This window comes from Clytia hemisphaerica, unplaced genomic scaffold (assembly GCF_902728285.1).
Source record: "Clytia hemisphaerica strain Z4C2 unplaced genomic scaffold, Clytia hemisphaerica genome assembly, whole genome shotgun sequence".
In the NCBI taxonomy this organism is placed as follows: domain Eukaryota; kingdom Metazoa; phylum Cnidaria; class Hydrozoa; order Leptothecata; family Clytiidae; genus Clytia; species Clytia hemisphaerica.
Window position 1 is genome coordinate 171953 of NW_027104077.1, and position 26518 is coordinate 198470.

The window sequence follows — 26518 nt, forward strand, 5'->3', positions numbered from 1 at the left end:
ATCTTGTGTTTTACTTTTGTCTTGTTTGTGACTCACCATGATAAAGTAAGTTTACTTTATGCCTACACTATTCCCATGCTCAGTATGTTCTAAGACAGTCAAAGAAGAAGGCAACTCTATACTATATTCTGTGACTCCTGCAAACTTTGGACTCACCTAAAAAATGCTCAGGCTTAACTACTCTTGCTGAATTTCAATTTTTATCTACCAGTCCTAACGACTGGTACTGCCCCAAATGTCTCCTTGGGGCTCTTCCCTTTAATCTCAAATCCAAACCTTCCCCCCTGGTGCCATAAACCCTAAACTTATTGATGTTGCTCATAATCTTCACCTAATTTCTGACCACTGCCAAAACAACCTTGATATGATATAGTCAACCAGTCGGGTGTTTTATAAGATGAAAACTGCAATTATTGCTCTTTTCGGAAATTATTGCCGAAAACGGCAATTTTTTTAACGATGAAATGCTGAATCAGCAAAATGTGTTGTCCTTATAAGGGCAAAGATGTCAGAGGTGTTTGAAAATAGTAAAATTCCATCGAGAAAAAGGTTTTTCGGATTTTTAAAAGTGATTTTTTCAATTTTTCGTGGCTCAATAACATGAAAAGTTCTAAAATAATATGTTAAAAGATCCTGCATCGATGCCGAAACACAGCCAGAAAGAGATAACAAAACCCCCGTTGTAAATTTGTTTACATATGACTTGATTTTGCTACCTGCATTTCCAACAAAAACCAGTTGAAAACAAAACTAAACGAGGCACAGTGGGCCTTCTTATCGCGAGGGTGTCAAATACCACGTGTTCAATAATAAAGTCAACTTTTATTTGCAAAAACGGCAATAATTGCCGAAAACAGCAATTTTCATTTATTTACTTTTTTTATTTTTCTGCTGATTCAGCATTTCATCGTTAAAAAAATTGCCGTTTTCGGCAATAATTTCCAAAAAGAGCAATAATTGCAGCTTTTATCTTAAACACCCGACTGTCAACTCAGGTAATATCGTTATGCACTTTTCAGAGAAAGGTTGATTTCGCATTGTCATAAGATATTACGTTTTCTTTACTTTTTTGCCCTTTTCCCGGAAACGCGTTTCGGGGGGTTTACTAACGCCTTGACAGATATTTCTCAGGATTGGAAAGTGCTAGCTTCATGAAATTTTCAGGGAAGGTTTCTTTCACCATTTGTCAGAAAACTAATGAAAAATTTTCATTAAAAAATGTTTCACTCCTTCAGAATCCAAAAATTTACAAATTTTAGGTTCCAGACCCCCTGGAAAAAAAATTCAAAAAAATTTTTCATTAGTTTTCTTTGTTTTCTCATTACAAAGCTGTGTGCCAAAAATTAAATCCCCGCCAAAAATCGTATTTTGGCCAATCGCCAAAAATCGTATTTTGGCCAATCGCCAAATTAAATCCACGCCAAAATTTATCCACTTAAGGTATCATAATATTAATAGTGACAACAAAATAATGAATATAAGAAATATTTTTACTTTTATTTTATGACAATTTCTTTGAGTTGTTTTATTTATAAAGTTCTTCCTGTTACACCACCCACCCCCTCCCACTCTGGGAAAACACACTAAGTTCACGCACACACACACACACACACACACACACAGGAAAAAAATTTCGATTTCCAAGGTTGGAAATTCAATATTTTTGGGTTGGAAATTTTGGTTTTATAATTGAAGGTTGGTAATTTGAGCGATTACCTTAAGCTGATTTGGAAAACGTAAATTACCCATAGGTTTTGTAGAATAAACCAATACTCTTGAAAAATCAAGTGAAAAAAACCCATATAGAAATGACAATTTTATATCGCTTAAAATCAGACGAATTCATTATGCCGAGCGGACGCAGTCTAGAGTGAGTGTTCACTTAGGCTTGCGGAACGCCGGCTAAGTCCTTCTTTCACTTTCGCTGCTCAAAGAACAATGGCGGATAAATCCGCTGCACCGAAAGTGAATAGTGATGCAACTGAATCGAGTAATATCAAGGGCATCGTAGCAGAAACCGATCCCAAAGTTCAAGAGGAAGGAAGAAGAACTTACAGTAAACACAAAAAGAGACAAAGATCTCCTTCCAGTTCATCTTCAGAGAGTTCCTCGTCGGATACAAACAGCACAAGTTCGTCATCATCAGAAGAAAGAAGACGTCGAAAAAGGAAGAAAAAATCCAAGAACAAACGTAGAAGGAGAAGTAAATCCCCTACAAAGTCACCAGAACGTGAACAACCTCTCTTATTTCAAATGAAAGAGGATGGTAGTGACTGGATGCTAGAACAAAGACTAGCCCAATATTTGAACGGTCACATCACAAAGTATATATCAGATAAAGATATCTCTTCAATGGTGCTGGAAGAAATACCAGTTCCCTCTAATGTGTCGAATACATTAAAAATGGACACTTTAACTGACACCCTTCTGAAAGAGAAAGGCTACATGGGAACTAAAACCCTAGCCGTAGACAAATCTATTTCTCGGATATCATCCAAGATACGAGACATTCTTGCTCCACTTGCCTCAATCTGGCAGAATATTGAAGAAACACGCACTGGCGAAGACTGCGAAAAAATCGACCTCGAAGAAATAGCTAAACGATTCCAACAAGCTATCTTATTGGTTGGCCAAGCAATAAATGCTACCAACTTCTTCAGACGTAAGAATGCGTTGACTGCCCTAGGCATCAAAGAAAGTGAAGTAAGCAGCTGGTTACGAGAAACATTAGTTGATGACCTAGAAAACAGTGATGGTAAACTATTTGGAGAGAAAATGTGGAAAACTCTAACAAAACAATCCAAAGCAGCAGGCTACACTTATCTTAAACAATACCTATTTTCCAGACGACTGCAGGACCAAAAGAGGAAACCCTTTTCATGGGGCTCTTCCCAGACGAGCCGTGGAGAAGAGCGTCAACACCCCCCTGCTGAAGGACAAGGCTCAAACAACAGACATCCATCCAACAAGAAATGGAGAGGTAAGAGAAAACCTACCAAACTTGACAGCCCCCCTTTCCAGTCAAGCAAATGCTCAATTAGAGTTTCAAACACACTACCCTGGGAAAATACACCCAGGGATAGAAAATCTCCTAGAAGAGATAATAGTACCCCAGTCAACATTGATTGCTGGCAAAACAAAATTATTTCAAAAGAATTGGGCCAAAATAACCCAAGACCCATGCATCCTGGAGACCATCTCAGGCTTGTCAATCCCAGTAATGGGAAAACCAATTCAAAAGACACCACCAAGGCAAATAAATTTCGACTCAAACATGAAAGCTCTAATACGGGCAGAGATAAGAACTTTACTGGAAAAAGGGGCTGTAAAGAGAGTTCTTTACAAGCAAGGCCAGGTCCTGTCCACTCTGTTTTTGAAAGAGAAAAAAGAACCAGGGAAATTCAGACCTGTGATAAACTTGAGGGAACTCAACTCTCATATCCCATACCAAAAATTCAAGATGGAGACCCTAAGGGATGTAAAGAACATTCTTCAGAAGGGGGACTTCATGGTCAAAGTGGATCTGAAAGATGCATATTTTTCTGTCCCAATACACCCACAGTCGATGAAGTATGTGAGATTCAGCTGGGAGGGAAACCTATACGAGTTTCAATGCCTAATGTTTGGACTAGGGCCAGCTCCCAAAATATTCACGAAACTTCTCAAGGTGCCCATTTCTCTATTGAGAAGATTACAGATAAAACTGATAATCTACATAGACGACATCCTGATTGTAGCAAGGTCAAAGGAGGAGGCCATCTTCTCCAGAGACACAGCGATCTTCTTATTGGAGAACCTAGGATTCACAATCAACACAGAGAAGTCTGTACTGACACCATGTCAACAAATGGAATACCTGGGGGTACTGATAGACAGCTCCAGCATGATATTCAAAGTCCCTCAGGAGAAAATGCTAAAATTGAAAAAACTTTGTGTCCAAATGCTAAATCTGAAGAGCTTCCCTATAAGGAAACTTGCAAGCCTAATAGGGAATCTAATGGCAATAGCTCCAGCCTTTACTCTAGCTCCTCTTCAGATAAGACTCTTGCAGAAATGCATGAACAAACAGCTAGCGAAAAACAAACAACACTACGGCTCAATGATGAAACTAGACAACCCTGCAAAGGAAGAATTAAAGTGGTGGATAGGAAACTTCTCCTCAGGAAACGGCAAGGACATAAACATTCGTCCCCCAGATTTAATTATAAGCTCAGATGCGGCAAAGGGAAAAATGGGGGGATGGGGAGCTCATTGTGGTCAAAGCTCCACAGGAGGGCTATGGACAGAGTCAGAGAAAAGGGAACACATAAATATCCTAGAAATGAAAGCAGCCCTGATAGCACTGAAAACCTTTATAAAGGGGAATCACCTAAGGTCAGTACATCTACTGATAGACAACCAAGTAGCCCTGGCACATATTGTGAAAATGGGTCGGCCGACAAACTCTACCCTAATAAGCCTGTCAAAAGAGATCTGGTCATTTTTGAACCAAAAGAACATCAGCCTCACTGCAGAATATATTCCATCGACCCTAAACAAGGAGGCCGACTTCGAGTCCAGGAATGCAAAAGACTGGGGGGACTGGAAACTAGCAAGGCAAACGTTCAAACACATAATGAATGTGTGGGGACCCCCAGAAATCGATCTTTTTGCCTCAAGAACCTCTCACCAACTACAGACTTACTACAGTTGGAAACCACACTGTCTAGCAGTAGATGCACTGAACCAACCCTGGGACCAAAACCTAGTGTATGCTTTTCCCCCATTCTCTCTAATAGGGAGGTGTCTGGAAAAAGTAAGGAGATCCAAAGCAACAGTGATCCTAGTGGCCCCAATTTGGACGACTCAAACTTGGTACCCAGTCTTATTGGGAATGCTAATATCAAACCCAAGAAAGATAGTAATGAGGGAAGACACTCTAACACATCCATCAGGGGAGACCCACCCTCTAATACTGAACCAAACCCTCCACCTAGCGGTATGGGAAATCTCGGGAAACAAAAGCTTTCAGGCAAACTATCACAAGCAGCTTCTTCCCTTATCCAACAGTCCAAGGCAGAGGGAACTAGAAGACATTACCTGTCAGCCTGGAAAAGCTTCAGCAGCTGGTGTGATAGGGAGGAAACTGATCCCATTTCAGCCCCTATAGAGAAAGTGGCCAATTACTTAGGTACCCTATTTGAAGAAGGGAAAGAGTATAGCACCATAAATGTACATAGGTCAGCCATCTCGTTCTATCACCAACTAGTTGAGGGCTTGCCTGCAGGACAACACCCCATGGTCACCTCTCTATTAAAAGGAGTCTCAAGACAAAGACCCCAGCTCCCCAAATACACTGAAATATGGGATATCGACACTGTGCTCAATTATATAAGGGAGTGGTCAGATAATGAGTCACTACAATTGAAAGACCTCACACTAAAAACAATAACACTTTTAGGAATACTAGTACCTAACAGGGGCTCCGAGCTAACAAACTTGGACATAAAGCTAATGGGAAGGTCGGACTCCACTATTATTTTCCACTTAAACAAACCTCCAAAACACTTCAAACAAGGGAAGAAAGCAGAACCCATTGAGTTCAGGAAATTTGAAGGGAATATTAAACTATGCCCTTACAATACTTTAACAAGTTATATCGAACTCACAAAAAGATTCAGAGACAGACATAAAACATCGAAGTTGTTCTTAAGTTATGTTGAACCACACAAGCCCATTGGGAAAGACACGACAGCCAGATGGGTCAAAGAAATGCTAAAGATGGCAGGCATAGACACTGCCATTTTCCAAGCCCATTCTAAGAGATCAGCCTCAACCTCCAAAGCACACCAAAAGGGAGCAAACATAACAGACATTCTAAAAATGGGTAATTGGTCTAACACGTCAGTATGGCAGAAATTCTACAACAAGAACTTTAGTACAGCAGAAAAGTACCAAAACTTGCTCCTAAAGGACAATGAAGCTTTAAACAAGGACTTAGCCGGCGTTCCGCAAGCCTAAGTGAACACTCACTCTAGACTGCGTCCGCTCGGCATAATGAATTCGTCTGATTTTAAGCGATATAAAATTTGAAAATTTTCCTAGGCCGAAGGCCGTAATGGGAAATTTGAATTTTATGAGCTTAAAATCAGACGAATTCATTCCCATCCCACCTCCCTACTTTACAGTGTTAAACAAGTTCAATGCGACAAAACTCAAAAATACTTTCTCGTTTAGGCAACCTGAACGGACCACCAAGACGAGGTTACTACAGAGGTAGAGGAAGAAGAGGAAAATAACATTTTATTTACATTTATTTACTTAGGATTTTACTGATGTTCATATCATAGTTTACTTCATGTTTATATTTCGAAAAAAGAAAACAATCTACGCCACAGGTGGCGTTTACAAAATTGACATTTACTTATTATACTCCATTTGCATCACTTATAGGACGCATCTACGATGCTTTTTCTTAGCCTTCGTTCCACTCACTCTAGACTGCGTCCGCTCGGCATAATGAATTCGTCTGATTTTAAGCTCATAAAATTCAAATTTCCCATTACGGCCTTCGGCCTAGGAAAATTTTCAAATTTTCCAAGGCTGGTTGGAAAACATGACTTTTTGGGTGGGAAGTTTTAATTTTCCAAACAGTTTGGGAATTGAAAAAAAGGTCAAAAATCGATGTGAAAATACATATTTTAGTAAATTTGATACCTCAAGTTGAAAAACTAGACTTTTTGGGTCGGAAATTTGTGTTTTCCCAAACAGTTTGGAAATCGTTAAAAATCCATGTGGAAATTACATTTTTCTAAGATTGAGACCCTTTCTTGGAAAACTAGACTTTTTGGGTTGGAAACTTCTGTTTCTCCAAACAGTTTGGAAAACGTTAAAAATCCAGGTGGAAATTACATTTTTGTGAAATTGAAACTCTTTCGATTGGAAAACTAGACTTTTTGGGTTGGAAATTTGTGTTTCTCCAAACAGTTTGGAAAACGTTAAAAATCCATGTGGAAAATACATTTTTGTGAAATTGAAACTCTTTCGATTGGAAAACTAGACTTTTTGGGTTGGAAATTTGTGTTTTTCCAAACAGTTTGGAAAACGTTAAAAATCCATGTGGAAAATACATTTTTGTGAAATTAAAACTCTTTCAATTGGAAAACTAGACTTTTTGGGTTGGAAATTTGTGTTTTTCCAAACAGTTTGGAAAACGTTAAAAATCCATGTGGAAATTACGTTTTTCTAATCATTTTCTGCGCATGTCCTTGGGAAAACCACAAGCGATTTTTCGCTCAAAACTGTTTTGATATATAGCTAACCTAGATATTAGGCTATAATGTGAGCAGTCAAGCTGTAAGTTTCCGTCAGGTGAGGCGTCTCTTCGGAGCGGCCTCGGTCAATCGCAGTGAGTTCGCACAGTGAAGCACAGGGTACTTGTGTCATAGTTTCAAATAGCGCCCTGCTGAGCTGTGTGAGTGATCTAAGATCAACCACGTATCTGTGCGAACAATAACGGGAGATTGACCGGGAGCTATCGAGCCTAAGCTAGCGAGTGACTGTTCACAAAAACAACAACCTTGTTTAAGATCTCTTTTCCACATCTCTGCCATCACTTTTTGGATTTTGGCTTTTTTCAACGTGAATTTTAAAAAATTCCAACCTTGTTAAATTTGGATTTTGGCTTTTTTCAACCTGGATTTACGAAAATTCCAACCTTGTTAAATTTGGATTTTGGCTTTTTTCAACGTGAATTTAAAAAAATTCCAACCTTGTTAAATTTGGATTTTGGCTTTTTTCAACCTGGATTTACGAAAATTCCTAGCCATGGAAAATGCAAAATTTTCAACCTTGGAGAATGTCCCACATTTTCAGGTTGGATTTTCCATTGGATTTTATCTTTTTTCCAACTAAGAAAACTTGAAATTTCCAACCTTGGAAATCGAAAATTTTTTCCTGTGACACACACACACACACACACACACACACACACACACACAAATACAAAGATTATTCGTCTTCAGCTTTGTATTTGTCTAAATAGAATTTTGTAGCTAAAGATTTTAGTTCATCAGTATCAAGGTTGTGAAAATCAGTGTCAGGATGATTTATTAGTAACTCATTCCATTGTTTTGACGAAAGACAAAGTCCAAAATTTGTGGTTTTGACCGTTGAAAGTTTTGGTAGTTTAATAGCTTTGCCCCTGGTGCCAGTTTTGTGATCAATTTCATCAAAATTAAGTGTTGATAGGGCATCAGATGGATACTACTTACTTTTGGATGTGTTTGAGCGTACCGCTCTGGCAAGAATCTTTTGATCCACACCACAATCTTCATTCAATCCATAATTCCTGAAGGAAGAAATGGATCAGCAGAGAAATTTCATGTCTAAAATTGAGTTTGAGTCAACTCTCGTGCACCCTGTATAACCACGGATTTGGGGTTCATCGGGAATTTTTTGCAAGTGTTTGTCAAGTGCATTTTTGAATTTGTCAACAGTTAAATTTTTCAAGTTTCTAATGCTCTTTGGCATTGCATTGAAAAGTTTTGCTCCTTGCAGGGGCGGATCTAGGATTTGGAGGGTACCATGCAAAAACTAAATTTGCTCTATAGAGTCTATAAAATTTTTGAAAATAGGCTCTTCTAGATTGGCTAAAACGGCAACCTTTTATCAGGTTTACATCAAAATTTTAGTCGGAATTAGTATGGAAAGTGATTTTTTTTTCTCACAAAAACCATTAATTTTCATTGGGGTTTGGCCTCTCCTAATCTTTTAATTTTTGTAAACCTCGAAATGTTCTTATAAAAAAGTAATAGATAAAATACATTATTATTTTGCTACTTAAGGCTTTCGTTATCATGACAAAATTCTTATAGCTAGTATGAAGTAATTAAACAAAATCATTCTTTCTTTGTATAATAATAAAAAAATAAAACAGAAACCATATAAATATTTAATGAAAAGCAAACAGCAAAAGAGCAAAACAAAGCCATAATTTTTTGAGAGTTTTATCTATAGCTGTACTGTGTATAACAAGAAAAGTGTGTGTATAGAGTGAGGAAGAGCTTCTATCAAATTATTGTTGTTTTGATATTTGAAATTATAAAATCTTTTCCATGAATTACATTTTATTACATTATATATACCTACAAATATATTACAAATTCCCACCAAATAGAAATTCTTGTTGATACAAAAAAATATTGTATCTGTTTTGAAATTTATTTTGCAATCTTGAATTCCAAGAGTTTGTCATTTGACTGTAAATCCCATGTTGTAATTTGATCAGTCCAAAGGCTCAATCTCGCTGCCTCCTGAATTATATGCAAAGTTCTATGATTACGCAAATGAATATAATTAATACACACATCCAAATTTAAAACTAGCTACGTCAACCAGAACAGAGTCAAGTTTCTAAGCAGTCAGTATGCTAGATGATGTGGAACATTCAGACTGTGATTGACTGCGATAATCTTGAGGATCACATTGTTTGTATATGTAATTTTTTATGAATTTCAGAATTCAGTTCTACAAAAACAAAGAATCCATTGGCATTAATTTTCAAGCCAGCACATAAATATTGTTTTCTGCAACCACATCCTTGTTTTTTGGCATGACCTTTGATGTGTTTGCACCCTTCATGTATATCCTGTTAATATCGAGCTATCAGTCCCTTAGTAGGTTGTATTGATTTTATAAGCCAAAACCAAAACAAAGCCAAGTGAGCAACTATCAAAAGAAATCTCCTGATGGTCAACAACGTCCTGGTTGTTGTTGTTGGGGTTTCGATTATTTACTGTTCTATTTCTCCATAGCATTTTTCTTGAAGCTGATAGAATTCCAAATAAAAAATCCAGCATATCTTCTCTGTGACTTTATTTTGCTTGTTTATGCTTGTTCGCAAAAAACAGGCCAAAGCAACCGGTCGAACCCACAAGTTTCTTATGACATAAAAATCTAAAATCAGGACTGACTAAAACTGAAAATGTTGTGAAACAGAACAAGCCTATTTTTCGAGTCTTGCTTTTAGATCTTTAGTGGCTAATTTCTTCAAAAATCCCGGGAAACATGCAAATCGACCTCGATGAGCTCACTTTTGCAAAAGTTTGCATGTTGCATGGTATGCAAACTCTTAGCACCACAAAATTAAAAACAAAGACTGGAATTCACGGACCCGCTAACACGACGTCTCCTACGGTTTCATTATTTTCGGCAAAAACTTTAAGTCAGTAAAATAAATCTCAAGACCCTAAGAAATGATGATTAAATCCCGTAAAGTTTGACTCCGGATAATAACATAGACGGAGCATAGTACTTAAGGCTCTATCTACAGTAAAAAAATTCAATAAGGCACCGAATACATCTTCCACCCCCGTTTTTTATTTGCGACAAATCACTCTATGGTTAGCTTACCATGCAGGCGCATGTTATGCAGGGGTGTCGCACCGCCTCTGCCTTGTATAGTCAGGGTACTGTCGCGTAATTTTGAATTGTTTGGACGGGCATATTTGCTAAAACACATTCGTCCTAATCTTGGATGTTCTTTAGATTTGAAGCAATCATTGATATTTGGCACAAGATTTTCCAATATTTTCCAGGTGTATATGATCCTGTAGCGTTCTCTCCTTCTTTGAAGTGAGTATATTCTAAGCTTCTTTAGACTTTCCCAATAATTTTGGTGTGATGGAAGATTACCCTGGAGGTATTTTTGAATAAATAAGATATTCATTACTTTCACCTGATCAAAGAATTTGAGTAATTTAAGCTCAGCAAACAGGGGAGTGGCAGAAGTTCTTGGCTCACTAAAGGTCATGAGTCTTAGTGCAGTGTTTTGAAGAGTAAGAATTCTATGTGTGACAGTATTGTCACACAGTCCCCAGAGTTGACTAGCATAGCGAACATGAGAGGCAAAAATTGCATGATAAATGTTTAGAAAGATGTGAATTGGAACATAGTGACGAAGTTTGGATATTGCCCCGTTTGCCCTTCTCAATGTAGCAGCAACGAAAGAAGTATGAACCTTCCAGTTTAGATGATTGTCAAGGTGAACACCCAAATACTTCACACTCTTACCCAGATGATCTCAATCGAACGCAATCGACCGATTGAAATTCGATTGTCGAACGCAATCGAATCTCAATCGAACGTCAAAATTCTGGGTAAAGCTTCTAAATGTTTAAAACCAATTATTCCGCTCTCTATGCTGCCCCAAAGTTTGTGGACAAACAAACTCACAAACAAACATTCTGAGATTCTAGCTCAACTGAAGTTGAGAATTACATTATATCTCCTTAATTCAAAAATACAAAAATTCACTTTGCATTCGCGAAAAATAAAAAAATAAAAATTATGAATTAATATTACATACTAAAACGCCCGTCTTTTAGTCTCGTCTAATTTCCAATCTCGGAACGTGCAAAACGCCCGTCTGCACAATATCCACCCAATTATCTTAAATTCACCTTAATTGTCCTTTGATGTTCAAAAAATAGTATTTAAAAACTATGAATTTATAATAAATACAAAAAACAAAACGTTCGATACTTCATTAGTGCAATATTCAATGAATCCCTAGTTTCAAATTTCAGTGGGCGTTTTTCTAGTGCTTCGTTTATCGCACAATTTTTGCGTCACACAAATTTTCTCGGTCGTTCGTAATAATTATGCATTGCCAAATTTGGTTCTCCATTGTTCTTACTGTCAAGTCATGATCGATGGTGACGTCACCCTAAGAATAAAAAAGAAAGGAATTTATCTGTTTTATGCTTATATTAATTTGCGAGATACTCTATTCGCTGCGCGCAAGCATATTTTTGTAGTAGTCGGAATACTTCTTTTTACTCGCGCAATCAATGGTAATTTTTCATCTTCGTTATTTTTACAATGAAGCACAACCGAAAAAAAGGGAAACTTCAGAAAGTTGCGTATTTCCAGGGAGTAAACAATTCTGACAATTGACAAAATTGATGATGATAAATTTTTTTCGGTCAGTCAAATGTCTCGTATTGGGGGTCTTAGTCTTGAGCCCTAAGCCTACGCAAGACTGCAGTGTTTGGGTAAACAAGACAAACCTAAAAAAAAGCTGGTGTTTTGGTGCGCTTCCTTGCAATTGAAAGATCGCACTTTGTGATGCACTGTTTATGTTTAGTGTTCCTGTGTTTTACAATTTTTTCAGAAAGCTTACTGCGCCCTTTTGGACAGCTTGATCAGATTTGGATGGTCGTACAGGTGATTTGCGCTAAATCTGTTGTTCTGCTGTCCGAAATCATTTTTCGCATACTGTAAATTTGTGAATGCCATTATACCTTATCTAAATCCGCCATAGCATCTCTGGTCTGCATGGTAGTTACAAGTAGTTAGAGTGATTTTTTTTATATAAACATTTTAAAGACCAGATAGTTGCTATGACGAATTGGACAAGGTATGTCGCCATTACACAAAGTTACAGTATCTCAGGTGAAGTGTTTAATAATTTTTTTCTTTTTTCATTAGATATATCTTTCTGCAAACTTTCATGTTTCAACTGTCTACCATTTGTCTGCAAGTTGCCAACCCAAGTCTCTCAAGCATTTTTTAAACATTTTATGTTTTGGGTATATATTGACTTGCTGAAAATACCCAATTTGAGTGTTTCCAACAACTTCCAAGACAACTTCTTCTATATGTGTAAATATATATTGTATATTGAAAAAATAGATTTTGTTCTCTCTTACAGCTCAGAAACAAATTTAATGTTGCACAGACGAGGCATATTTTTGTATGTTGTCGTTTTGAGGATGGATGTTGGTCGAAATAATGATTCATTTAATACGTTCACTGAAAACCTTAACGAACTATGCTTGAAGACTCAAGAACAGAAAAAGATTTTAAAAACAGGCACCACACAGCCAAAGACAGCAAATAAAGTGACTTTTGAGCCAGCTTTAAACATTACATTTGATACAAGTGATAGCGAGAGTGATGAAGATCTAGACCTGAATGCTATTGTCAACCAAACAACATCACCAAAGTCTCCAGAAAAACCATTGGCAGGTATATTGTTTATCTTCAGAATTTGCTTTAAGATAAAAACAAAGTTCTTCAAGGTGAATGAGAAACAATAAAGTTGTGTTATCTTTGCAATAAAGTTGTCAATAATTTTAGAATAGGTTGATTTAGATGCGACAACGCGGACGGCTACACAACACGGACGGCTATACAACACGCGTGACGTCATAGCAAGTTTGCGTTGTCTTTTTGAAAAATTTGATTTAGAAAAAATACGAAAGCGCGCCAAAATATAAACAAACAAAATGGCAACAAATCGCAGTTTGAGAGCTGTTCGTGAGCAAATTCTTGCAGCCTATGCTGAAGACGTAATTGACGCAGAAGAGTTTGTTTTGCTTTATGATGCAAATAAATCAAAAGCCATTTATCCTTATTGGAAATATGAAAGATTTGACATAGGCATGATTGATGATGAGCAGAGTTTTATTGATTTTCGTTTTGGGAAAAATGATCTTTATACCCTCTTGGATGTTTTCAACATACCATAGAAAGTTACCTGCATTCAAGGGACTGTATGCAAAGATATCGAGGCCTTGTGTATCATGTTAAAAAGATTGGCCTTTCCTACTTGCTACTCGGATATGGCTGCTATGTTTGGTAGAAATATGACTGAGACTTGTCTAATTTATAACACAATGATAGACCACATCTATGCCCAGCATGCTCATAGACTGAACGATTGGAACCAACCCATGTTAGCACCAGCTCAACTACAATTGTATGCAGACGCAATTCACGAGAAAGGAGCTCCTTTGCAAACCTGTTTTGGCTTTGTCGATGGAACTGCAAGAAGGATTGCTAGGCCTAAACAACACCAGAGGCAAGTCTACAATGGTCACAAAAGGGTTCATGCCCTGAAATTTCAAAATGTAACTTTGCCAAACGGAATGATTGGTACTAATTTAGCAGGGCCATACGAAGGAAGAAGGCACGATAGCTTCATGTTGGCAGATTCGGGATTGCTAAACCAACTACAGCAGCATGCCTGGTACAATAACACCCCTCTTTGTATATATGGTGACCCTGCATATCCACTGAGTGTGCATTTGCAAGCTCCTTATAGAGGTGCTGCTTTGACTGTAGATCAAAAAGCTTACAACAAAGATATGAGTGCAGTTAGAGTGACTGTGGAGTGGTTGTTTGGATTGGTTTCGAACTATTTCAAATTTATTGACTTCAAAAAAATGCAAAGAATCGGCATGAGTCCATTTGGAAAAGTTTATATAGTTTGCTCAATCCTTCAAAATGCACACACTTGTTTGTATGGAAACCAAATTTCAGAAGCATTTGGAATAGATCCACCTGGCATCAGAGACTATTTTCAATAAACAATTTGGTCGAATTTTTCATACAGAAAGTAATTGACATTGTAAAATTTACTTTTTATAAAATATTTTAAACAACCAGTGTGCAAAAAAGTTTGAAGAAAGTTACATAAAAGGATAAAAAATCTACAAAAAATAAAAACTTTTTCTTTTTTCTATATACAAACACAAGATAAAATCTCTATACCCTGCTTCATAATGGATGTGAGCAAAAAAAATATCTGAGTGTCCAATTTTTAGTCTTTTTGTTGTCGTTTCAAAAGTTCTTGCATAAGTAAGGCTTGTTGAGCCATCATCTGTTGATTTGATTGCAATAAATTTGCCAAAAGTTGATTTTGCATGGTTGTTTGATTATCTTGAAGTTCTCTGTCCTTTTGACGATTTTCTTGATCATATTTCAATTTTTCTCTCAAAAATTCTACAGTATCTGAGCTCGAACGTTTTGGTGGTTTATCTTTCATTTGGTCTGTCTTCTTTCTTTCAGCAGTTTCAGCTCTATGTTCCATGGCTAAACGTCTCACCTCCATGGCTGCATCTCTGTCATTTCGTTCTTTTTCACCAGCTTCAGCGACAGCTTCCTTGGCTTTTTGGGCAGTATCATCAGAAATGTTTATGACTTCTTCAACTAAAACTTCATGTTCAGTTGGTTCATCACCACCCAAACCAGTATCTTGAATGTTTCTGTTTATTATAGGTCTAAACCTTTTGATTAGTCCAGTAATTTTATCTCTGACTGCACGATCGGTAAGATTAAAACCATCAAATTTGTTTAAAGTATCAGCAACTTTCTGCCATCCATTACTTCTCTCCTGGGTTCCAGACTTGTGTACAAGTACGCTTTTACCAATCACCTCTCGCATCAACATGACTTCCTTTCCCTCTGTCCATTGCATAGTCCTATAAAATATGGAAGGAAAGTTTGTTAATTTCAAGCAGAATTGCTAGTAAATTATAAACAAAAACACAAGATTTCAATTCTTTTGAACTTGTACTTTCGAAGAACTTTTAATAAATAAACCAATTTTTTTTGAAAATATTGCTTTAATAGTACAGAAGTAAGAAATTCTGTTTATAAAGTACAAAGATATTACATTACAGTTAATTTAAAAATAAGATTCTTACTTTTTTTTGCTTGCTTGTTCATTTTTCTTGAAAAAATTTCACAAATTTTCTTTACGCCTCGTCAGATCGAAGACAACGTGAAAAAGGCCTTTTTTGTGTTGTGTACGCGAGATGAATTTTTCGACGCATTGAGATTTGTCTCGTCCCAGTCCTTTTGGGGTTTCCCCTGATATAATGGCGTTGTTTACAAGTTCGCGTCGTCGAATCTAAATCAACCTAATATGAATAAATTTCCTTTTATATTTAGGAGTAACTGTTTTCGTGGATGTAAGAGCAGAAAATGAAAACAGATCCAAAGCTATTTCCAGAGAGCTAGAAAGGCTAGGTGCCACAGTAAGTGGGTAAAGGCCACATTTTTGGTACACCTGTCCCTCCCGTTACGCTAAAAAAATTTCATCCTCAAAATTGCTTAAAACCTATTTATTTGGATGTGAATATACCTCTATGATAATAATCAAGTATGTGCTCCTCTATATTACCTTTTTGCAGAACTGTAGGACTCTAGAAGTTGTTGTGGTTGATTTTTTTCTCATTTTCAACCAATAACTAAAAACTTGTTATTTCTACAAAAAAGAGACACTTATAAGACTAAACTTACTCTTAAAATGTTTCTACAAAGTGTTTTAACCAATTCCTAATTGTTTTTCATGAATTTACATTTTCGGGTTGGAGGGGTAGCCTAATTTGCGTAACGGAAGGGAGAACTTTCAAATTTTTAATTAACATCTTTACTAGGAAAAAACTTGTTTCAAAAGATAGTTTGAATTTTAATAGTCAAATATGATCTTTTAACCTAAAATGATAGAACTAACCAGAACTAACTATATAAACTTACAAATACTCCTAAAAACTGTAAATATTAGGTATAGAATAAGCGTAACGGAAGCTGTTTTGGGCCATCCAAGCCTCATCCCAAGTTTTAGATGATCCCTAAAATTTAGGTGACCCACTGTAGGTGACCCCTGAAACCGAAAATGTGACTTGCATTTCAGTTTTTGGACCTACCCCGGTGGGGTGAAGGTCCTATAAATTCACCTCTGTCCGTGAAATTTAACAGTATATCCTACAGTATATATTAAAGAATAAATTATAAATAAATAACAAAAAAAAAAAAAAAGTAAGAAGTCTAATGAGGGTAGTAGTCAACCAAATGGAAAAGTTTTTAAGTCGAAGACTTGAGATGCTGTTCAATTTAATGTTTGCGTAACGGAAGGGACAAAACCAAGGCACATTTCCAATGGGAAGGACTGTCAATGAAAAAACATGTCAAAAATAGAGGATAATGGTTTGCAAACTGAATTTGGAGTAATCCCAATGGTAACTTGTGAGAATTTAACATAAACTATAGCTATTTGACAAAGATTTTCTTGAAAATGAATTTGCGTAACGGAAGGGACAAGATCAAAGTCGCAAAACATGCTTTTTAGAAAAATGCAAAACCTGAGCAACAGTGAAAAAAGTATTTAATCAAATTGAAGAAAAAACAATTTTGAATCTTATTTTTTTTGCATTTTTCGTAGAAAAATGTGAAATTTAGACTTCTGCAGGGTCTGTAAGAGGAAAGACTGTCCTATTGCTGGCCAAACTCTGATTGTAAGGGCACTTCCTACCCCAGATCAATAATCAATTGGAAGTTTTGCAAGTTTAATGCTAGTTTTCAAGATATGAGCAGTAAAAGTCAAAAGCGTAACGGAAGGGACAGGTGTACCAAAAATGTGGCCTTTACCCAAGTATTATAAGATTATTTTATGATTTGTCTGGGAGCTATTAAAAACTTATTCTTTTTTGTATCTTTCATTTGAATGTGATTAGGCTAACAAAGTGCAAAAATTGTTTTTAGGTATCAGAAAGGATCAGCAGCAATATCACCCATGTGGTAAGTTTTGCTTTATTCTGGTGTTCAAAGTGTCATTATGAACTTGACTCTCATTATTCTCGTTAGACATCATCAATAATTTTATGCTCCTTGTATCAATATTTTCATATTTTCCAATCAGGTTTTCAAAGATGGTCGAAAAAGGACTCTTTCTCAATTGAAAAAGTTTCCTCATATCCACACTGTGTCAGTACTTTGGGTGGATGCTTGCAAGACCATTAGATGCAAGGTGGACGAGGCTTTGTATCCTGCTTGTCACCCTGATGTGGAGAACGACGGTGTTCTTCCAGCGAAAGTAAAAAGAGTCAAGTCGTTGCAACCGAAAACTTTCGAAGAAGATGTCAATAACAGTGCAAGTAAGCGTCTTGATATCACACAATGTTTATGTTGTAATTTGGGAGTGGAAGTTTCTTGATAATTGTGTTTTTTTGTATGTAAGACTCTTTGAACAACACTACTGAATTAATATTTCCAAGAATGCATTATTGCGACAAAGCTCGAAATTCGTGATTCACTTTATTCACTGTTCATCTTTTCAGAAAAAGAAGATAGAAAAAGAAAAAGGTTGAAAAAGTTGAATAAAGACTATGGCACACCAACAGGTACCGTTAAAAATCTTTTTTATTTTCCTTGAAGAATACTATATCTTTTTGCTCTTTTAGAATACCCTTGCACATGCGAAGTTGATGATTCTGAAACATGAGATGAAGATATTTTAAATTAAATTGAAATTCGCTCTGCTTATTTGTTGTTATTGAGCACTTTATTGACAAGTTGGTTTAATTCTTCATTACTAACTCTGAAACATACAAAATTTTTCTTTTAGATCAAGTAATATGTCTTGACAGCCAGGAATACATCAAAAGCTCAGTAAGTGTGTGCTCTTTTAATAAGCAATTCTTATTTTAACAAGAACCATTTTTGATCTGCACCACATTTAGAATTTCAAAAGAAAGTCTTTGGTTCCGAGGAGTCAAATGAAAGAAGTAAAGTATGCAACTAATAATGATATGTTATTGTTTTAGGATTTGCACAAGCTTTTATCCACACCTTTAAAGATACCAGACACACCCTGGATAATCAATTACATCAATGGTACAGAAAACGAGAGTTCAACAGTATCTCCAGATGGTAAGCAGCGAACTGGGGGAAGGACTTCATGGATAAATCCTTCTTGTGTGTATTGTAATATATTAATATAAGTATAGTATACAAAGATACTTTAGATGCTAAAAAATGATGTGATGGTTAGATGCTTATTATGTATATTGTAAGTAGTATAATACTCATTCTATCATTCCATCATACTATCATTCTATCATACTATCATTCCATCATACTATCATACCATCATTCTATCATACCATCATTCTATCATACCATCATACTATCATTCTATCATTCTATCATACCATCATACTATCATTCTATCGTACTATCATTCCATCATACTATCATTCTATCATACTATCATTCTATCATTCAATCATACCATCATTCTATCATACCATCATTCTATCATTCTATCATACCATCATTCTATCATACCATCATATCATCATTCTATCATGCCATCATTCTATCAAACCATCATACTATCAAACCATCATACTATCATACCATCATTCTATAATTCTATCATTCTATCATACCATCATTCTATCATACCATCATATCATCATTCTATCATGCCATCATTCCCCCATACCATCATTCTATCATACCATCATTCTATCATACCATCATTCTATCATACCATCATTCTATCATTCTATCATTCCATCATACTATCATTCTATCATTCTATCATACCATCATCCTATCATACCATCATTCTATCATACCATCATCCTATCATACCATCATCGCTCTACTATGCGACATTCTATTATACTCTACAAGCTCCTGTTTTTGATAGAAATTGTACTGGGTGTTTCATAAAAAAGTGAACAAGTTTGAAGTTAAATTTTGAGCAAAGTTGAAAAGCTATAAATGTAAATTATATTCTATTGGAAAGCAGAAGGGTTAACTTAAATTTGAGCTATTATACTTTGAAATTGCTCAAGGCTTTCAAAAGTTATTGAGAAAAAAGAACAAATATCAAATTTCATTTTTGAAAAAACGGTATTTTTGGCAAAAAAGGGGGTATTAAATTGGAATTCACAAAAACATAATAAAAAATTGAAATCTCCTATTTATTTTTATTGCGGCCTGATATTGATGGAGCTGGCCTATTTAGAAAATATGTGTTGGTCCAGAAACGCCTTAGTTCAAGATGATTATACTCGAACAAACTCCAAGAAAATCCTGAGGCGCTGTTGATGCGTAAATTATGGTATTTGTTCTCCTTATAAAACTTGGCATAGCAAGTACAGAAGAGGTTGTTTTCATAAGATAAACATTCACGAAACAATCGAATATTTGATAATTAGGTGAAAAAACAACCAATAATCTTACAAGATTTTAATGGCATAAATAATAAAAGGTGAAACTAACTTTAAATGCTTTTAAAACAACATAAACTTTTATTATTGAGAGAAAGAGAGGAGATAATTTGAAACCCCTTTTTTGCCAAAAATGACGTGTTTTTTAAAATGAAATTTTTCGTTGTTTCTTAATATCTTTTGAACGCTTGGAGCAAATTTAATGTATGATAGCTCAAAATTTAAGTTAATCTTTACTCTTTCCAATAAAAAAGAATTTACGCTGGTAGCATTTCTAGTTCTTTCATAACTTAATGTCAAACTTGTTCTCTTTTTTATGAAACACCCGGTATTTTCCTTGAGGATTTGTTTACTCTTTTATTTTGTTTCTAACATGTGAAGCAGAATTATAATTCGACCTGTCGATTTTTCTGTCTTCGAAGTAGAATCTTTTCCTTAAAACTTTCAAAATAAAAAAAAAAATTTATGATCACTTCGGAGACGAATTCTAGAAACTTTTATATTATGTTTTAGATCAAATGTCACCTAGCGTCAAAAAACCTAAAGGTATGCGTTACATTCATAGACAGCATATTGTGTCGAAGAGCCTTTTTCGGGCCAAGATTAAAACTATTACTTGAATGGGATAAAATTCTGCGGGGATTAGATTTCGTGGTCGAGCTCATCCGTGAAATTTTAAGATTTCGTGGGGATTAGATTTTACAGATGAGGGGTTTCTTGATTTTGCGTTGGAATTTAAGTTCTCAGATCGGGGTACAATCATGGTCGATCTATTGAGAATTTAGCTTATATTTCCTCGTTTTTCTAAATTTTGAGTTCGGACGAGAAAGTCACTGTTGGGCTAATTGATAAATCTATTCCAGTATTTCAATTCGGGAGGGGTTAATAGACTTCCAGGCTATATTCTGAGCCTTATTGGACCCTTCTTGAACTTTAGTCTTCAGTCTAGCATTAAAACTCAGAGTTAAAACTCTACCCTTCCAACCTAATTTAGAGCGCTTCCAAATCGCTTGTGGTTATAAGATTTCGTAGGAATTTCCCTTTTCTCTCAAATATTACGACCACGATTGTAGAATGGAAGTTTTTTAAAAGGGCCGAAACTTTGAAATGAAAAATTTCCAGGAAAATGGAGAAAACTTTTTTCAAATCGAATAATAAGAGTCATCCTTTCTGAAATGGAGCGAAATATGTGTAATTTTTTAAAAATTGTTACCTTTAACCGGGGGGGGGGGGGGTAGACCTGCTGTTTGGGGGTCAAGACTCACAATGTTCGGAGGGTTAATTTCTAAAAGTTTTTTTAAATCCTCCAGCTTCCATATTCAAATTTTTCCTGGAAAAGCTGGTATAGAGAAACTTGGTGGAATCCTCCCATTGAAGCAAAAAAATTCAAGGGAGACAACTCCCAAATTCATTTTTCGATTACGACATTATTTTTTCGAAAAAGTCTTTTTTTTTGGAAAACATGTACGTATTATATACCAACAGCAAAAAAGGAACTTTAATTCTGAACAACATTTTTCCTTTCACAAAGTCGTAAAAAATGAAACAAATAAATCTTATGGGTTCGTAGTACTATTTGTACCATTTGTTGGTATATAATACGTACATGTTTTCCATTACTTAATGCAGGATTAGTTCAACACATTATCACATCAAAATCTACTAAATCTGTACAAATGTAAAAATACAAAATCTACTCATGTTGTAGAATTACGGAACTTTGATATCTACTTAGATTTTACTATGCACATGCGTAGACTTTCGTTCTATAAACCATTAGTCGTTATTACCCGCCAAATACAAAAGGAAATGTGATGTTGAAGCTTAAAGTCTTAAAAAAATATTCTAAATTGACGTTAGAAAAATAATCACCAATCGTCTAACGTTACAAAACTTTTTCGAAAAAATACTAACGTCGTAAAGAAATGAAAATTTATTTTTGGAGGTGGCTCCCTTGAAAAGGTTCTTTAAGGAATAACTCCACCAAATTTCGGACCTCTATACCAATTTGAAGTATCCTTATGAATTTCTGTTGTAAGAGCCTTGAATACCCATGCAAAATAGTGTTGTACAAAAAAGAAATTCGATACCGTTTTCAATCAAAATTCAATCTTTTCTTTTCTAGGTCCTGCTGACAAACTGATGGATGATTTTTAGATTTTTTCAGTGCTGCAAATAACGGCCGGTTACCGGTAATTACCGGTCATTTTTAAGCTAATATATGTGTTTTTTTTCCCGTGAAATTTTGATGGTTTCATTATTAGTGCTTTCTGATTGAGTAATCACCGGCCAACTTGAAATTCCTTATTTGCAGCACTGTTTTTTTTTAGAATTTCTCATACGCTTTTGACTAGCAGGTTCGTCGTTGGCAGACAGGGCATTCTTACATTTTTACATTTTTACATGTTTGTTTTTTTTTGGGGGGGGGTGAAATCACCAAAATCACTTAACATTGACCCACCCCCCCCCATTTTATGGATTTCCTCCCAGAGTACCAACCCCCTGCTTATCCCAGCCCCCAACAATTACTTACTTCTTCAGTATACTTCAGTTTGATTTGATGATATTCATCTGTCCAGCTCGTTGAGCCCAACACGTATTATTTGATCGAAAAGAGCATTTGATTCAGCCAATCTTGTTTGTCGCGACGTAGTGTGAGGTTCGTCGGGTATAGAGCACAGATATTTATCGAGTCGTTTCTTGAAGGAATCTTTTGAACGGCCAGTGATATTTCGTATGTCAGAGGGAATACTGTTGAAGAGTTTTGGACCCTGTACAGCTAAGCTCTCACAAATAAATTTGCGAAAGCTACTTCGTTCGATTGTTCGTAGTTCGCATTTTCGACCATGACGGCTTGTAGTTGAAGACGAGACACCACCTTTTACAGTGCCATCTCCTTCGGTGTGGCTGAAATTTGGTACCATACCCTCTAGTATCGACCAAATATAAATAATTCTGTATCTCTCTCTCCTCCTTTGTAGAGAATACATTTTCAACATTTTCAATTGTTCCCAATAATCGAAAGCACTAAGGCCTTTGATTTTATTGAAGAAGTTCTTTTGTACTGATTCAATCTGTTCAATTTGGTGGATGCTGTTTGGTGACCAAAGCTGAGAACAGTAGTCGAGGTGAGGGAGAACTAAGGATTTCCACAACGTTATCATAACATCACTGCTTCTGTTGTTGAATGTTCTCAAAATCCAACTAGAAATGTCCTTAGCTTTTGCTATCATTTTATTGATGTGATCAGTGAATGAGCAGTCACTACTCATCCACACTCCAAGATCTTTGACAGAGTTTTTGTTTTCAATTACAGTTTTGTTGTTAGTGAAATAGGTTGATAAACTTTTTGATTCAGTATCTTTACTGTATTTCAAATGTTCGAATTTACAACTATTTAGTTTCATGTTATTGTTCTCAGTCCAATCATAAACTATGTTGAGATCATGTTGCAACTTGAACGTGTCAATTATTCCTTGGATTTCTTTAAGCATTCTAGTATCGTCAGCAAAGCTTGCAAGGATTGAATACCTGATATTATCATCAATATCAGAAATCATCAGAAGAAACAAAATTGGCCCAAGTACTGTTCCTTGAGGTACTCCTGATATGACAGGGGCACTTTCGGATTTGAAACCATTTACAACAACAGATTGTTTTCTGCCTTTCAAAAACGATTCAATCCATCGCAATAGCTTTCCTTTGATCCCGAGCTGTGACAATTTGTGTAACAAAATTGCATGAACAACTGCCTTACTGAAGTCCAAATAAATTTTGTCGACATTAATACCTCTCTCAAGGTATGATAGTATTGTATCATAATGTTCAAGAAGTTGACTCAAACAAGATCTACCTTGTCGAAAGCCATGTTGGGAGTCATTAAAAATGTTATTCTCTTCTAGATAATTAACAATGTTTTTACGCACAATCTTTTCAAAGGTTTTCATTATGTGCGAGGTTAGTGACACTGGCCGATAATTTTGGGCTTCACCTTGGTCCCCACCTTTGTAAATAGGAATGATATGAATGTCTTTGAAGAGATGTGGTGTTTCCCCGTTATCAAAACACTCTCTCCAGATTGAACAAAAAGGAGTTGCTAGTTCTTGACTACAATTTTTGAGAAAGAGAGCAGAAAAACCATCAGGTCCTGGTGCTGCATTTTTGGATATTGTTCCAATCTCCTCAACAAAGTCCTCTTTCGTAAAATCAATATCAGTCAAAACAAAATCACTGTCTTTATCATTATATTTTGCGTTTTCGAGTGGTGTACTGAAGACTGATTGGTACTGTTTTTGAAGAATGTCTGCCATTTTTTTACTGTCAGACACATAATTGTTTGTTGTTTTATCTATCAAAGGACCAATTCTAGCTTTGGTCTTACTATGTCTTTTCGCATAAGAAAAGAAATATTTTGGATTTAGTTTGATCGCCTCACAAGCTTTCTTTTCTGCAGTTATGTACTCTTCCTGTATGAGGTTTGTAATTGTTTTTCAATATCAACAAGTTGGGTTTTGATTTTTTTGATCTGAAAACAGTTTCTTGCCAAGATGAATCTTTTTTCTAGCTTAGAACGCCTCCTCATTAGAATCCTCCTTTCTCTCGGAATTATTTTATTTTTGTTCGTTTTGTAAGGTTTCCTAATTGGAACAAATTTTTCTACGATTTTTTCGCATATTTTTAACAGTTTTTCAATTTTTTTAAGCACAGAAGGGTAGCTTGCCTGCCAACCAGAAAACTTTATTTTTGGCAGTATTGTTTTTAGTTTTGATTATGCCGCTCTTTTTGGAATGTTAAGCAGTGAATTGGAAATTTGATCCTTTCGATTATTCAAATTTGTAATATGTTTGAAAATACTGAACAAAGGACCCCCTCTAACCTTTTTTTTCACTTTAATTTTATTTGCTCAAATTTTATGAGGCAACTTCACGTTTTTTTGGCATAGGGTCAATTCTTTTGTAACCTGTTGTTATGGTGTATTTTACAGACCAGCCTAAAATTGCCCGTTTTGCCTAAATTATCAGCCCTAGGATACTCTATCTAGTGATTGGAAAATGCTATTGGCTTGAAATTTTAACAAGTTTTAGGTATTAATAATACAAGCTTACAGTCAAAATTTCAGCAAAATCGAACAAGCGGTTATGCGGAAAGTAAGTATAAGGGTAAATTACGGACCAGTCTATAAAATACCAACCGCTCTCGTTGCTATATTAAAAGTTTGCACACTGTCTCAGATGGCCAATATGTATCATTGGTTCTGGCAGGTTGTCAATGTGTATTTTAAAGACCGGTCTGCAAAGTACCAAAAACTTGGACGCATTTTTTCCGTGTCTCTTTTATTTGACAAATCCTACTCCAGGAACAAATTTCAGTCAAATTGAACGAGTCAATCAGTCAATACATGACTTTTGTCAAGTTTACATTATGGTCTGTAAAATACCAACCCGACAGGTGGCCGAACCAAATCTTTTATTTTCATAAACTTTGTATATTTTTACATTCCAAAAAGAAGTAAGTAGCCTTTTTTTATTTTACTTTCATAAACTTTGTACATTCTTACATTTTTACATTTTTCAAGATAAAGAAGATTGAACTATTTTTACTTTCATAAACCAGAGGAATGTAAAGAGATGGAAAAACCAAAGTTCAACGATCACTTCTATTGAAAATTCTATTGTAAAAACGTTGATTAGGTCATTAAATGAAAGTCCAGAAAAGACGGCTCGCCATACAAATCGGACGGTTTTTACATGATTTGACGATAAAAATAAAAATTCGTTTTTCCTTTTTTGCCGATTACATGTTTTTTTTTTTATAAGCAAGTGTATGCCCCTTGGTCAGGCTCGTGTATGCTTAAGTTCTCAAAGCATCCAGGCATAGTTTATGCTTATAATATGCTTAAGAATTATGCTTATGATTCACCCGAGCCAAGTTTTTTAATGAAGTTTCAGAAATTGTGTAAAAGATTTGTTCAGATTTTGGGAGCAGTGGAATGTAGCTAACCGTGGAATGTCTTATTTTTTACTTGACCTCTACCAAACCAGATAAAAATGAAACAAAAACAGATAAAAATGACCACTTGGAAAATATTTTAGGCTGACATATATGCTCATGTTATGCTTAGGAATTTTGCAAATCTGAGCCTCCATATGCTTATAAGCGTTATGCTTATAAAAAAAAAAACATGTACTAGTTCAATTTTTAAGAATAAGGAGCAATATTTTTATCAATGTATAACAAAAGAAATTCTTAACGCAATGATATTAAATTCGTTCTTGTAAAACTGTCAGAAGTCGAGTAAAATCAAGATGAAGTTATAATTTTCTCGAGCTCTAGCTTTCCATATTATGGTGCGGTCATGATGCGGTTATATCAGTAGAATCGCTAGGAAATTCTGAGCAAGAAGATATAGGTACCTTTACGTATAGGAGAGGTGTACCCAAAATATAAGCCCTAAAAGTGTGCGCATAATCAGGCTTGAAACAAAAGAATTTTGTCACAACACGCTAATTATGCAGATTTTTTATAGCGACAACAAAAGAAATCTATTTACTCGACATAAACTCCCTTAAGGGCAAGAGACCTGGTATATGACGAGCCGTTTTTCCATTGTTTTCAAGAAGCTGTTTTTCCATCTCTTTACATTCCTCTGCATAAACTTTGTACGTTCTTACATTTTTACATTTTTCAAGAAAAAGAAGATTGAACTCTTTTTACTTTCATAAACT

The 26518-nt window shown here is 35.6% G+C and overlaps 3 protein-coding genes across 3 annotated transcripts; all 3 read left to right on the forward strand.

The window, feature by feature from the left end:
- On the forward strand, nt 1–26518 carry LOC136812647 (uncharacterized). The gene is made up of 10 exons (XM_067069174.1): nt 1–45; nt 12695–13011; nt 15721–15806; nt 17314–17349; nt 17471–17705; nt 17889–17951; nt 18176–18219; nt 18375–18480; nt 20307–20339; nt 21919–26518. The coding sequence occupies exons 1-10, from the start codon at nt 38–40 to the stop codon at nt 21948–21950; spliced, it is 960 nt and encodes a 319-aa protein (XP_066925275.1). The 5' UTR covers nt 1–37; the 3' UTR covers nt 21951–26518.
- On the forward strand, nt 1821–6570 carry LOC136812646 (uncharacterized). The gene is made up of 2 exons (XM_067069173.1): nt 1821–2980; nt 6217–6570. The coding sequence occupies exons 1-2, from the start codon at nt 1939–1941 to the stop codon at nt 6276–6278; spliced, it is 1104 nt and encodes a 367-aa protein (XP_066925274.1). The 5' UTR covers nt 1821–1938; the 3' UTR covers nt 6279–6570.
- LOC136812639 (uncharacterized) lies at nt 13608–14360 on the forward strand. Its single transcript, XM_067069167.1, has one exon. It carries the CDS (start codon nt 13608–13610, stop codon nt 14352–14354), a length of 747 nt encoding a protein of 248 aa, XP_066925268.1. The 3' UTR covers nt 14355–14360.

Excerpts from the sequence above, each read along its gene's own strand:
- LOC136812639 (XM_067069167.1), top strand. The coding sequence starts at position 13,608 with ATGGCTGCTATGTTTGGTAGAAATATGACTGAGACTTGTCTAATTTAT.
- LOC136812647 (XM_067069174.1), top strand. Across the intron at positions 17,706-17,888 it reads AGATGTCAATAACAGTGCAA|AAAAAGAAGATAGAAAAAGA; the intron begins GTAAGCGTCTTG and ends TCATCTTTTCAG. Across the intron at positions 20,340-21,918 it reads TAGCGTCAAAAAACCTAAAG|GTCCTGCTGACAAACTGATG; the intron begins GTATGCGTTACA and ends TTTCTTTTCTAG.
- LOC136812646 (XM_067069173.1), top strand. The coding sequence starts at position 1,939 with ATGGCGGATAAATCCGCTGCACCGAAAGTGAATAGTGATGCAACTGAA. Across the intron at positions 2,981-6,216 it reads ATCCAACAAGAAATGGAGAG|GCAACCTGAACGGACCACCA; the intron begins GTAAGAGAAAAC and ends TTTCTCGTTTAG.